The sequence below is a fragment of the Myotis yumanensis genome, unplaced genomic scaffold, assembly GCF_028538775.1.
Source record: "Myotis yumanensis isolate MYYU_CA2020_CCGP unplaced genomic scaffold, mMyoYum1.0.hap1 SCAF_19, whole genome shotgun sequence".
Lineage (NCBI taxonomy): Eukaryota > Metazoa > Chordata > Mammalia > Chiroptera > Vespertilionidae > Myotis > Myotis yumanensis.
The window spans coordinates 13,303,884-13,317,890 of record NW_027223770.1 but is presented as its reverse complement, the minus strand read 5'-3'; the positions used below and the strand labels follow the sequence as shown (position 1 = coordinate 13,317,890).

General features: G+C 45.0%; 1 protein-coding gene across 4 annotated transcripts in view; it reads left to right on the top strand.

Annotated features, from left to right (window-relative positions):
• The window catches only part of HIRA (histone cell cycle regulator), a 61,186-nt gene that overhangs the window by 17,077 nt on the left and 30,102 nt on the right, over positions 1 to 14,007 (top strand). For 3 of the 4 annotated variants that reach the window (XM_070399835.1, XM_070399837.1, XM_070399836.1), the window contains 6 exons: positions 136 to 226; positions 1,559 to 1,653; positions 7,669 to 7,764; positions 8,932 to 9,092; positions 10,714 to 10,881; positions 12,572 to 12,685. In XM_070399835.1, the coding sequence (XP_070255936.1) occupies positions 136 to 226; positions 1,559 to 1,653; positions 7,669 to 7,764; positions 8,932 to 9,092; positions 10,714 to 10,881; positions 12,572 to 12,685 (725 nt within the window). Of the gene's footprint in view, positions 1 to 135; positions 227 to 1,558; positions 1,654 to 1,878; positions 1,948 to 7,668; positions 7,765 to 8,931; positions 9,093 to 10,713; positions 10,882 to 12,571; positions 12,686 to 14,007 lie in introns of those variants that run through there. The other variant, XM_070399838.1, reaches the window with a different exon arrangement.

Below are 14,007 nucleotides of genomic sequence, written 5' to 3'. Positions count from 1 at the left end.
TTCTAGGGCTCTCACACAGTAGATGCCTTGAATAGATTAGATAGATTAGACTTTATAAACCCTTTGCATCTTGCCAAACTCTGCTTAAACAAATGACTATTGGATTTTCATCACCCTATTTTTTTTTCTTCCCAGCATGTGTGAACTGTGTGCGGTGGTCAAACAGTGGGATGTATTTAGCTTCTGGGGGAGATGACAAACTGATTATGGTGTGGAAGCGGGCTACGTAAGCATCATTTTCCTTTCTTCACATTTTATTTTTAGAAGCTTCTTTGCTGGTCTTTATCACAGTCACTTTCTTTACCCTAGCACTGAAGTCCCCAGAGTCCCAACTTCATAAGAAACAGGAAGTACACACAGGCCAGGAGCAGTTGGGGCCTGACCAGGGAGTCAGAAGGCCACCAACCTCCCTAGTGACCTGCTCAACTGTCCCTTGCCAGGCAACAAGGTTAAGGGCGAATCCCTTCCAATGCTGACATTGGTGGCTTCCTTTGTTTTGTTCTTCAAATGAGATTTCCCAACATGCAATGTGGTTAAAAGTCAAGGTGATCTGATGGAATCTGGGGAGGGGTCCAGAGCCCGCCCTCTTAGCCATTCACCTCATTTTCTGTCTGGCTCAACCCTGACCTCTAAGGAACCCCCACTTGAAAGCCCTTTCTTTGCACCAATAGTGAGCTAACCATCACCTAGAAAACTCTTCTTCTTTACACCTAGGCAGCTTCTCTCAGGGTGGGTCCTGGGACTCTTCCATAACCAACTCCCCAGGTGACTCGGGCCAGTCAAGCTGGGGACTCAGACCTACCCCACTGCTCAGCCAGAGTGGCCCTATGGCCGTGGCTTTGAGAACAGAGGCACACTGTCCCGCCCAGCTGCCCCGGCAAGGTCTTTCTGTGAGTTTGTGAAGAATTCTACAGGAGGGAAGGCTGTCAACAGAGACATGTCAGTGGTGTAGGCACCACCTCCATGGGAGCCCATGTGACTGCTTGAGTGCCAGGAGCTAGTACCTATGATTCGAGTGCTTTCTCTGCCTCAGGTGTTAAGGCCGAGGCCTTCAATTCTTTATAAGAGGGCTTAAAAACTACTGTTGATTCTGCTGCTTTAGCCAACATAAATAATATTAAGTATATAATTCGGAAAACTAAAAAAATATAAAAGAAAAATATGATAATCCCACCACCTAAAGAAAGCTGTGGTTGATATTTTGGTGTTATTTATGTGTGTCCTGATCCATTTCCATGCGTACATGTAATTTTTTCATTATATAGTGATATATTGTATATGCTGTCCTGTGACCTGCTTCTTTCACTTAATTTTATATTGTGAACATTTTCCCATGCAGTGGATAGTCTTTTACCACAAGCTTTGTGATAACTGTGTAGTATTTCATCAAGTGCAAATAATTTACCAATCAGCTCCTGCTGTTCAGCAATTCAGTGCTTTCCAGGCATTGTCTGTTTTTGCTTTGTTCTGTCTGCCATGATAAGCCATGCTGCAGTGAGCATCTCTGTGCAGTGCCAGAGCCTCCCTGGAGTGCCTTTCTGATTCCTCTTTCACACAGGTACATCGGCCCCAGCACTGTCTTCGGCTCCAGTGGTAAGCTTGCTAACGTGGAGCAGTGGCGATGTGTCTCCATCCTCCGGAGTCACTCAGGCGGTGAGTGGGGCTGCCTGTTGGGTTGGGTGGCCCCAGCAGCTGCCTGAGACCAGCAGCAGTACCTTCAGCAGCGCTGTGTCTGGGTCACCCCTCCCCATCACCATCGGTCATACCCTGCCTGTCCCTCAAGGTCTGTGCAGTCATCGTCCCCACTGCCTGCCTCCAGCTGCATTCAGTGCCCCCACTCCTGCCCTCATGGGGTATATGTTTATATTTTTAATGTAGAACTCCCCACGTTCTGCTGTTTATCCTGGTGAACTGAGTCACTACCTTCATCAGTGGATCACTAAGTCCGTAAGCGCACTTTATTTATTCCACAGAAACTAGAATACAGGGGCCCAATGAAGTTTTTTACTTGACCCTGAGTATGTTTGCAAAGTGTTGTAAATAGATTTAGAATGTAAAGACACATTGTGCCAATTTGAACTGGAAAGGAGGAAGGTCAGTCAGTCAATATCAGTCTAAAACCATGTGGTGTACACTTTGTTAGGCACGAGGGATGCCAGAGCAAATATCACTTAGTCTTACCTCAGAAAGCCTGTGGTCTAGCCCAGGAATATCCTGGAGGGTTTCCCAGGCAGGGAGGACAGCAGAAGTGAGAGGTTTGCTGTGAATGAGTAAGCAGCACGGAGTGGGGCTAGCTGAGTGCGCAGGGACCTTTTAATGAGGATGTCCTTTGTTGTGGAAGAGGCAGGGAGTCATTAAAAGCTCTGAAGCCAAGAGGGAAATCATTCTGACAGCTGTGGGGAAAAGAAGGTGGTGTCAGTGGTTCGGATGAAAACTTTAAGGGCCTGACATAGGCCTATGATAATTGGAACAGAGAGGAAGAGACTATTTGGGAAATCCTTAGGATAGAGCAAGGGGAGTGATGAAGGAGAGTCCTAGCTGGGTGCATGAATAGCCAGTGGTTGTACTCTACTGTAATCATAAGAACAATAGGCTTATGGGGATGGACACCGGTTTATTGTTGGGTAGGCTAAGTTTGAGGGAGCTGGGGAGAGAATGTCAAGAGACTGTTGGAATTGAGCCTGGAGCTCTGGGGGCACATGGGGCAGGAGTGAGAGGCTTGGAAAGCATCAGCTGTAACCCATTGGCAGTGTGTGCTCGGCAAATACTCTGCAGACACTTTGAAGGTGAACAAACCCACCTCTTGGTGACCAGATTGATTCTAAATTTGTGAAAGCTGACAGTAGCATTTTGTTATTGTTGATAATAGTAAAAATCTGTAACTTACTCTTGCTGCTCACAGTGGAATCTAGATGGGTTTCTGGAACTTTGGCACATCTGGCTATGAGGGTGTTCAAGCATGTGGTGGGGCCTCAGGCTTTTATGGGGCTCCTAACCTGAGACTCAGGCTGAGCCATAACCTTGACTTCTCTCCTGGCCCAGTACCCAGGGTTCTCCTTTACCAGGCAGGTAGGATTGCCCACCTTCAACAGGGGTACCTGCCACTTCTTAATCAGTGGTCCTGATAGTAGGTATGGGTGGAACCATTTAAGAAGAAAAAAATAGTGAAAAAGAAATAAATGAATAGAAAGCACTGGGTCTAAGTGTGAAAAACATACACTTGGCATATTTAATTGCGGGTAGAAAAGAAAACCTAGGTGAAATTAGAAGTAAGAGGTCTTAAAAAACATTTAACCTAGCCCCGGCTGGGTGACTCAGTTAGTTGAAACATCAATCTCATACACCAAAAGGTTGCAGTTTTGATTCCTGGTCAGGGCACATGCCTACGTTGCAAGTTCGATCCCCGGTTGAGGTGTGTACAGGAGACAATTGATCAATGTTTCTCTCTCACATTGATCTCTCTCTCTCTCTCAAAAAAAAAAAAAAAGGTATAGAACATATCCTCCTTGGGTAAGGATTAAAAAAAACAAAAAACAACCTAGAGGAAGAATAGCATCAAAGAGTACAACATGTAATGTTAATATAGTATAAAGTTTAAAAAACAAAACAAAATACTAAAATAGATATAATTTTCTAGAAAATAAACGTTTTCAAAATTAATATCATAAGGTTAGGAAAAACTGAACAAAGTAGTAACCAATGAAGAAGTTGGAAACTACCTTCAGAAATGATTCCTGGTCCTAAATTATTTTTTGATGCATTGTTTTAAGCTTTTAAGAATAATGACTCTGAAACATAGAAATAGTTATTCTGGAAGCTCTGACCCTGTTTCCAAATGTAATAAAAGTAACAGTGAAACATGCCAAAACCGGTTTGGCTCAGTGGATAGAGCGTCGGCCTGCAGCCTGAAAAGTCCCAGGTTCGATTCCGGTCAAGGGCATGTACCTGGGTTGCGGGCACATCCCCAGTGGGAGGTGTGCAGGAGGCAGCTAATCGATGTTTCTCTCTCATCGATGTTTCTAACTCTCTATCTCTCTCCCTTCCTCTCTGTAAAAAATCAATAAAATATATTTTAAAAAAAGTAACAGTGAAACAAAAGCATAGACAAATATGAATGAAGATAGAAAAGTCAGAAGGGGAATACTCCCAAGTTCATAACATTTGAAAACTAATTCATTTTGACTAAATATGATTTATAATGGAAGACTTGTGTAAAGGAAATCTGTTAATATAATTCAGCATACTAGGAGGTTAAATGAGAAAAAGCACGGAGTCATCTGATGAGGTATTCTGAAAGACAGATAACGCAGCATCATTTCCTAATTAAAATGCTTTTTAAAAAATGGCCATAGAAAGTTATTTCCTTCACATGATAAAGTCATCTGTCTTTTTCCAACCAATGGCAAGTATTACAGTTCACAATTGAGCCTTGTTCCCATTTATATTGAGAAAAGACAAGGATGGGTGCTATCATTTAATTTGTTACTTTGGAATTTCTGCAACACAAAAGCAAATGAGAAGGAGATAAACATACTGGAAATAAGACAAAAATGAAATGATATGAGCATGGTATTGTATATCAAGAAAACCCAAAGGAAGAAAGCTCTTAGAACTCGTAAAGCCTTGAAAAACACTTGGGGCTAATAAAAATGAATTATTGAATTGGCCTCATATAAGAAAATTTGTAATTATTTATCTTTCACTAGTAATAGCCTATTAGAATATCTATATATATAAAAGCCTAAGTGACCTGCCGACCATTTGGCCGTCCAACCAGTAGCTATGATGTGCACTGACCAGCAGGGGGCAAATGCTCAACGCAGGAGCAGAAACCACAGGCATGGAAACATGGAACAGACTGATGAATCTCAGAGGGGCAGGGAGAAAGGGGAGGGCAGGAAGAGATTAACCAAAGATCTTATATGCATACTAGAGGCCCGGTGCACACATTTGTGCACCAGTGGGGTCCCTTGGCCTGGCCCTGCAGGGTTCAGGCTGAAACCAGCTCTCTGACATCCCCCGAAGGGTCCCGGATTGCAAACCTCAGCAGTGACTCAAAAGGGCATCTGAAAGAATAATTAAAGTTGTGGAAGCTACACTGTCACAGAGTGAGTTTCTGGTTAAAACTAACAACATTAAAGTAGGCTACAGTGTACCTAATAGAAAGAATTATTCCCCATTGGGATAGAGTAACCATTAGCAGTTCCTGGGTGAGGGGAAAGTAATTTAGAGCTCACTAAATACAACATACACCAAAATAAACTTCAGATATTAAAGAGAAACAGTCTAAATAATTAAAACAGAAGAAAAACAATTGAATATGTATCAAACCCCTAGCAGAAGGAATGTTTTTCAAAGTTAACAGGCAGTAAAGAACGTCTCAAAGAAGAATAACAGTTTGCTACGTGAATCTTCTACAACATAGGAAGGCAAACTGATAGAATTTGCAGCTAATGCCTATAGTATCAATAGTCCATGTAGCCCGGCTGGTGTGGCTCAGTGGTTGAGTGTCGACCTATGAATCAGGAGGTCATGGTTTGATTCCCGGTCAGGGCACATGCCTGAGTTGCAGGCTCAATCCCCAGTAGGGGGCATGCAAGAGACAGCCGATCAGTGATTCTCATTGATGTTTCTATCTCCCTCTCCCTCTCTGAAATCCCTAAAAATACATTTTTTTAGAAATAGTCCGTGGAAATTGCAAAGAAAATCATGTCTCCTTTCTGAATTCCCAGCTAACCACTTCTCTGCTCTAGGACTTAGGCACCATGGTGAAATGCTGGGGTTCACATGTCTGCCCTCCTGGACTCAGCTCCTAGAGGAGGTTCTCGGTCCTTGTATTTGTTAGACCACTGCACAGGAGAGCTCGTCAAAAACAGGAGCAGTGTCGTCTAAGGACAAGACAACTCTAAACAAACATGTGAAAAACCTTCACTTTCACTACTAGTCAAAGTAAAATTTAAAATCTAACGAGTTAAAAGGGAAAAGATCATAATCCTCAAGTTATTAGGGGAGTCTTGAAATGGACCTTCTGCTTATAGAAGTGTGAAGTCATAGAGGTCTTTGAAAAGCAGTCTGCAGAGTGAAGAGACTCAGGCTTAGGAAAATGTTCAGTTTTCTTCCCAGATTCCCACTTTGGGGTAATGGGCTCAAACAATCCAGGATGTGGAGAGTGACACACATCCACGTGCTCATTAATATGAAAAACTGGAACCCAGTCAAAGTTCATTGTTAAATTAGGTCTGTTTATGGTAGCAAATGCTCTCAACGACATAGAATGCAGCACAAATCAAAATAAGCCCTGAAGATCACATACACTGTTAGAATGTTCCAGCAGCATACCAGTGCATGCAGCATGAAATGGGAATGCTAGTACAATGTGGAAAATTCATCCAGCTGTCACTGAAGATTTTTTTAACTAGAAAAAAAATACAATAGAAAATTTGAATATTTTGCTTACACCTCTTTTTAAAAATCCTATGAGGAAAGGACTCGAAAGCTAATAACTTGCTGCTGTGTTTCTCTTCATCTCACCAGCTATTCTGTACGCCTAGCGCTGCATCAGGCAATGAGAGTAGATCAATCAGTAAGACCGTGCCCGTCACACCTGCATGTGAGATGGGCATCGTCACCATCACGTTGACTTTTATAGATTCTTTGGAGTGTGCCTGATGCCTTCCTACAGCAATTTCTCACATTTAATCCTCACAGCAACCCTCTAAGGATAGTTGCTTGCTTATTTATGTATGTATGCATGTATTTCAGATAGGTGCTATTTTAAATCCTCATTCTACAGATGTGAAAACTGAGTCACAAAGAAATGAGCATGATTGATTGTGTTTGGGGGCTCCATAGGGAAGGGGTATTCTTGTCAGGATCTTGGAGATGAGAGCTAATTAATGAGGAAAAGGGTCTGAAGATGGCTTTTCTCTCACTCAGTCAGCAGCTATTAAGCTCTGACTGTGTGTCAAGCACTCTGCTAAGTGTAGAACCTATAATGCTCAAAGGGCTTTGTGATATAGGCCCTGTTAGAATGGGGGAAGCCGAACCGGTTTGGCTCAGTGGATAGAGCGTCGGCCTGTGGACTCAAGGGTCCCAGGTTCGATTCCGGTCAAGGGCATGTATCTTGGTTGCGGGCACATCCCCACTGGGGGGCGTGCAGGAGGCAGCTGATCGATCTCTCTCATCGACGTTTCTAACTCTCTATCCCTCTCCCTTCTTCTCTGTAGAAAATCAATAAAATATATTTTTAAAAAATAAATAAATAAATAAATAAATAAAATTCTCTTTAAAAAAAAAAAGAATGGGGGAAGCAAGCTTAGCAGGGTTGAGGTGCGAGCCCCAGGCCACAGGCCCGATAGGTATCAGAACCGTGGTTTTAATACGTGGGTGCAATGCCACAAGACACCACGCTTTCAGCCGTGCCCCTAGTTGCCTCATGTATGAAAGGGGTAGCGAGGAATCAGTTAGATCCTTCAAAATTTATGACCAATTGAAAATCATTAGTGGGGAAGTTTTTCAAGATGGTTACAAAAAGAGTCTACTTATGATGGTCCTAGGTCAAGTCTCCTCAAACATGACACCAGCTGGCAGATGGGTGGTACTGCTTTGACCCCCTTGCCAAGTCTGCACTCCAGGTAAGAGACTCAACGCCAGCCCTCTGTCTTCCAGATGTGATGGACGTAGCATGGTCTCCTCATGATGCCTGGCTGGCTTCGTGCAGCGTGGATAACACTGTTGTCATCTGGAATGCAGTGAAGTTCCCAGGTCTGGGCTCCTCTGGCTGGGTGGCGGCAGGAATGGGTTGCTCATCATCTGTGCTGTCTGTTGGTGTCTGGAGCAGGATGGCTCTGTTTTGGCTGGTGGCAGCATGTGTCTCATAGTGGGCAGGGATTTATGTGTCTTGTCAGTAATTCAGTTATTTTTCTTCATCTGTTATATTTGTTTAAGGGTTTAAAAGAATTTTATGTTAAAGAAAAATAGTAACTGAGTGCTAACATGGATGTGCCACAAATCATGAGGGTGGTACATTGACAACTGGCGTTGGGGACCGTGCTCAGCTTGCCCTGACACTCCCACCCATGCTGTGCACCCCAGCATCTCCTCCACACATATGCCTTCAAGGGTAACCGTTCCACCTCCTCTGTGACACCCTTGAGCAAATGCAGGCTAGCAAATCCAGTTTTGCAAAAGATTAATTTTTCATATTAATGTGTTTGAAGTCATGACAGATGGCATAACCAGCAGTTTATAACTAGTAAGATATTGCTTATGTTCCTGCTTCGTATCTGGATATGGTTTCCTCATGGGCTGAAAGCATCCTCCAAGGACTTAATCCAAGTCATTTTCTCCCTATAAACCACCAGTATGTGTGGTGACACTCAACCTGGCCACCAAGTGGCAGATTTAGAGCTGGGGTAACATTTAGGGGAGGATTTCTAGGAGGTACTGTCCTCAGTGATGACTTACAGGGAACCCAGTGCAGTGCCCTCAATAGGGAGGTTCACATCAGAAATGCCAATGTGACGATCCAGGTGAGCATGGGCTTCTGTCTAGAAAGGCAAACCACAGGCAATACCGCCAACGACAGACAAAATAAAGGGGCAGAACATGGCTCTGGCCCAAGCCGAGGCCCCTGATTGCCTGCCCCTCCAGGGGCATATGCAGCTTCAGCCCACAAGTGTTAGTTGTGAGTGAAGGGCGATCATGATGCCCGCCTCCTTGGTGCAGTCTTCAGGTGGGTTTTGCCTTCGTGGAAATTAGATTAGGGGCTCTTCTGCTTGTGCACAGGAGCGGGGCTGGCCAAGCTGCACTCCTGAAGTTCCTTCTCTTGGTTGGCCATTCCATAGCCCACAGATTGTAGTTCATGTTTCTATATAGAGTCATCGTTGTCCTCTAGGTAACACCTTTCCAATCTCTTATTTTTCTTCACAGAAATTCTAGCTACTCTGAGAGGTCATTCTGGCTTGGTAAAGGGGTTGACTTGGGACCCTGTTGGTAAATATATTGCCTCTCAAGCTGATGACCGCAGCCTGAAGGTGTGGAGGACACTGGACTGGCAGTTGGAGACCAGCATCACCAAGCCTTTTGATGAGGTAATGAGACAGCCTAGAGAGCTCAGCCCAGCACCCTTCCTGGCCTCCGTGCACAGAGGAGCTGGCTGGGGTGGGGGCTTTGTGGGTGAATCAGAATCCGGTGGCCTGAGCAGACTGGTCAAGGTTCTCTGAGAGGGTAGACACTTTGGCCCTAAGAGTCAGATGATGAAAATCTTTCATTTCTCAGATGTTATCAAATGTCCACCTTTGGAGTGAAAAGAATTTAAAAGTTTTAAAGCTAAGGAGATACCCCACAACCTTGTGCCACACAGCTGGCTGCCACAGACATGGATGGAACTATTTCTCACCATGTGACATTTATATTGCACTGCCCATGGGGTATATGGCAGGACAAGGGAATGGAGGTGGTTCTCTCTAGTATTTTTCCTGACTGCTGTGGCTTTGCTCACTGACTTCCACTGCAGGCCAGCTGACTTACAGAGCTCATGGAGTGGAATTAAAAGGTTCCGGGCAGGAAAAAGGGGTCAGTGGCCAGATAGATTTGGCCCATACAGAGTTGATGGTTAAAAGAGTTGTCCATCCAAGTGGACTCTCAGAGGGAGGGCAGGGGAGGGTGGGTGGGTGGGAGGTGATTAAGCAAAGACCTTGTAAGCATATATGCATAACCCATGGGCACAGGCAATAGGGTGCTAAAGGCCTGGGGTGGGGGGTTAGAGGCGGTCATTGGGGGAAAGGGGGACATATGTAATACTTTCAACAATAAAGAATTACTAAATTTTTTTAAAAAGAGAGTTGTCTGTCCTACAGATCCCCTCAGGGCCTACCCCACTGTGCTGTGCTCAGCTCCTGTGGGAGTGGAGTATGCCATGGCTCCAACTCTCATCTGACAGAGTCTTTTTAGTTGTGTCATCTGGAGTTACAGCTGTCTGTGTAGCCAGAAGCTTGGGTACAGGCTCCACCATCAAACATTTATAAATCAGAGTTCAAATTTATTATTATTATTACTAGAGGCCTGATGCATGAAGATTCATGCAAGAATGGGCCTTCCTTCCCCTGGCTGCCGGCACCGCCTTTGCTCTGGCTGGAGCGCCTTTCCCCCTTCCCATGCTGCCCAAAGGCCCAGAGCGGCTGGGGCTGTGTGGAACACCTACATTGTCCTGCCCTGCCCCCAGCCACTGGGCGTCTGAGTATGCAAATTAACCCGCCAGCTTTGTTGGGTCGATTTGCATACTCACTCCTGATTGGCTGGTGGGTGTCACGAAGGCACAGTCAATTTGCATCTTTCTCTTTTATTACTGTAGATTGGTTTTTGGTATTAATATGTTTTATTTATGAACTGAATTTGGTATCTTAGAATTTTTTTTTTTGAAACTATGGTTCCCATTCTGGCTTCCTTGCTTCTTCGTAGTCCAATCTAGGTCAACAGGAGAAAGTAAGACCATTGTTCCACATCTTACTTAAAAAGAGAACACCACCACCTGGTCATCTTTTGGGGTGGGGTCTGCCGGATGGGGGTGATGCAGCCAGGCGGGCAGGTGGGCGCACATCACCGGCAGCCTGGGCCTCACTTGTCCTGTAATTGATTCTCAAGTTTATTCTTGAGTCCAGTTTTGGTCACAAGGTTGGCCTTGATTTCCTTTTAAGCACATGTTTCTTTCAGTGTGGCGGGACAACCCATGTGTTGCGGCTCAGCTGGTCACCTGATGGACATTACCTGGTGTCTGCCCATGCCATGAACAACTCCGGCCCCACCGCCCAGATCATCGAGCGGGAGGGCTGGAAGACCAACATGGACTTTGTCGGACACCGGAAAGCTGTGACTGTCGTGGTGAGTGTGCTCGGAGTGCTCCCCTCAGAGCCTGCGCAGTGCCATGCTCACCAAGGCCGAGATTCAGCACATGTGATGTTCTTGTTTCACTTTAAATACTGATGTTTCAGTGTTTAAAAATTAAATTTAAAAAATAGAATACGTACTCATGTGTTTATTGGCAAACTTTACATGATGAATATCACCAAAATCAGCCTTTGATTAGTAACACTGGCTCTGCACTAGCCTCTTTACACATTCGGGTCTGCTGGTGGGTGCTCCCACATGGTGGTCCTGACAAGTGCCCCACCCACCAGGCTCTGGAGGACACAGGTGCAGTTTGTGCATCCATCGAGCCCGTGCGTTTATCCCGGGGCTCCACCAGTGGCCACTGTAGCTTCAAGGCTATGCTTTGGGTCACTGGAGTCCTGGTCTGATTCTGGAGCTGTCTGCCCAGTTTTGATGTGGAAGGGGGAAGAGTGCCAGAAGATGTGAGCTACTGTTATTCTCTCAGGCTTCAGAGAATAGCACTTTTTTTATGCTTTTGGATGACTTTCATTGAAGAGTGTCTTGAGAGAGCCCAAGGCAAACACTGTGAGGACCAGAATTTCCTCAATACTGGGTACCACAACTAAGTCAATAGATTGATGGGCTAAGGCTGATAGATGTGAAGGATCATCCACGCGCCTGTTCTCAGTTTTTTTATTTATGAAAAAGGGGTTCCTTCTTCCCATTGTTTAAAGTGATAATATATACCGTATAGTGTGACTTAAATTTATACAAATAAAATATCACTTCTTTAATATTTTTGTATTAGAGTCCATGTAAGATCTTGTTTGAAACTAGGACCATGTTGCTAAAATGTTTGAAAGTCACTGCTTCGTAGTTAGCATATTGCTTCCACATGACTCTCTCTCAAGTGAACCTCATGAAGCAGCTGTGTGAGGTGGTTGTGAAGACACAAGCCCAGAATACATGCCTCTGGGTTCCATGTTCTCCAGTCTCTGTGCACCCCTGGCCATTCTTGCCTGCCCTCTGGAATTAGAACCCTTCTGGACCACCTGGCATACCCTTCCCTTTCAGTTTTCCTGGCTTAGTAGATTTCAACTCTGAGTCTAGAGCTCCCAACCCTTTTCAATTCAGGAAAGCAGCAAGGACCTCAGTGTGTGCTTCCAACCTTTCCAAAAAATGATGCCCTGGTTACACTTAGCCTGACGTAGCCATCATCCCTGTTTGTGAGGTCAAAGCAGGGCTGATCAGTCTTTGTAAGACAGTATTGACTGAGCAAGAAATAAAGTAAAAGGAAAGGAACCCTGAACAGCCTCCCCTCAGGACCTTGTCCCTAAAGCTCAGGTCCTAGAGCTGGTCCTGCCCAGGCCGGGAGGGATTCAGTAGCTCCCTTGCCATGGCCCTGTCTATAGGCCCAGCCTGGAGAGTTGGTAGAGCCTGTTTCAAATCCGCCTCTCACCACTTACTCATTTGGTGACTCAGCACATGTGTTTTGGCCTCTCTGAATCTCACTTCAGCCTCAGCAAAATGCCTCCTGGGTAGTTGTAAAGATCAAATAACATATGCTGAGTGCCTGGGCCAGGAAGATGTCTGTGTGGACTGCCCATCGGTGGACTGCAATTGTGGTATATTTGTAACACTTGGCATGGGGTACATGCTTGATGCTTGATCAATTATTTTAGCATTTGTTATTTGGCTTTAGAAATTCAACCCAAAAATCTTCAAAAAGAAGCAGAAGAATGGGAGTTCTGCGAAGCCCAGCTGCCCGTACTGCTGCTGTGCTGTTGGCAGCAAGGACCGTTCTCTCTCTGTCTGGGTGAGCCCCCCATCATGAGCTTTTGCTGCTCCTGAAAGGTGACAGGAGACAGGGCTGGTGAAGGTTTGGCAGCCTGCAAAATGAGGGCCCCTGCTTCCACCCTGTTCCTGGGTCAGGCCCACTTATTACCCCTAAAGGAAGCACTGAAGACTGGGCCTCAGCCCAGCCAGAGCAGCTCTTGTGTCCAGACTCAGGGAACACTTTAGTTGGCATGTTGTGTTTGCTTCATTTATAAACCCTGTATCGACATGTAACCTAGATGAAGTATACAACTCAGAGCATTGTCATAACATGTTTACACATGTAACCACCACCCCAGAACTCTCTGCCAGGGCAACCATTCTAATGACATCTGTCACATTGATAAGTTTTGCCTGTTTTTAAGCTTTATTTGGATGGAGTTGTGCAGTGTTTACTTTTTCTATTGTTGTGTTCGCTCGGCACAGTGTTGTCGTGTATGCTGTTACATTAAACAGTAGTTTGTTCCTTACTAATGTCCCCAGAAGCAGAGGTTTTGAGGTTGTCCTCTGATGCATTTATTGTGGTCATTTGTCACAGAAATTGATTGCTGTGTACACTGTGATTTTTTCAGGCCCAGTACTCATGTTACATCCATTCCAGAACCTGACCCTAGTGCCATAGGCAGTTCCAGGCATGTTCTTCCTGGCCTGGGGCTCCATTCATGGTGCTTTGACCAAAACATCACTGCTCGTGTGCTCATGTTTCTTGTAAAATTGAGGTCAGTTGCTCACACAGATCCAGATTTCTGAGGGGTCTGTAGACACATTTTTGGGATGAGGGGCAGGGCTCTTTTTTCTGGAAGTACAATTAGGGTAGGGGCAAGATTTTTCTTGTGGATTCCAAGTAGCTCAGATGCCAGCCCTCTCCTCAGGATTAGGATGGTCGAAGCTACTCCTTTTCCATAAAAACAGTCCCAGCCTCCTGGAAGCTTCCAGAGTACTTGGTGGGAGCCTGCAGAAAGGTGTTCCCACCCAGCCTACCGCTCTGTGGCCCCAGGACCTGTCAACAGATGGATCTCAGTGTAACTGTGGGAGCATGCAGACAGTGCAGGGCCCAACATTAGAATCACTAGATAATGAATATGCACGTGTGAGTTTTCTGCAGTCATCTAAAACAGAAGTGTACAGGATATTTCATGACATGCTCAGTAGGTATTAAATGAAAAGGCAGGCACAACCATGTGCCTTATTTTGTAAACCAGAAGAAAATAACTCATCCAACAGTAATAGTGGTTAACTTTGGGTCTGGATTAGGGCAACATAAACTGTTTTTGTGTGTTTCTGAACTATCCGCACACAGTG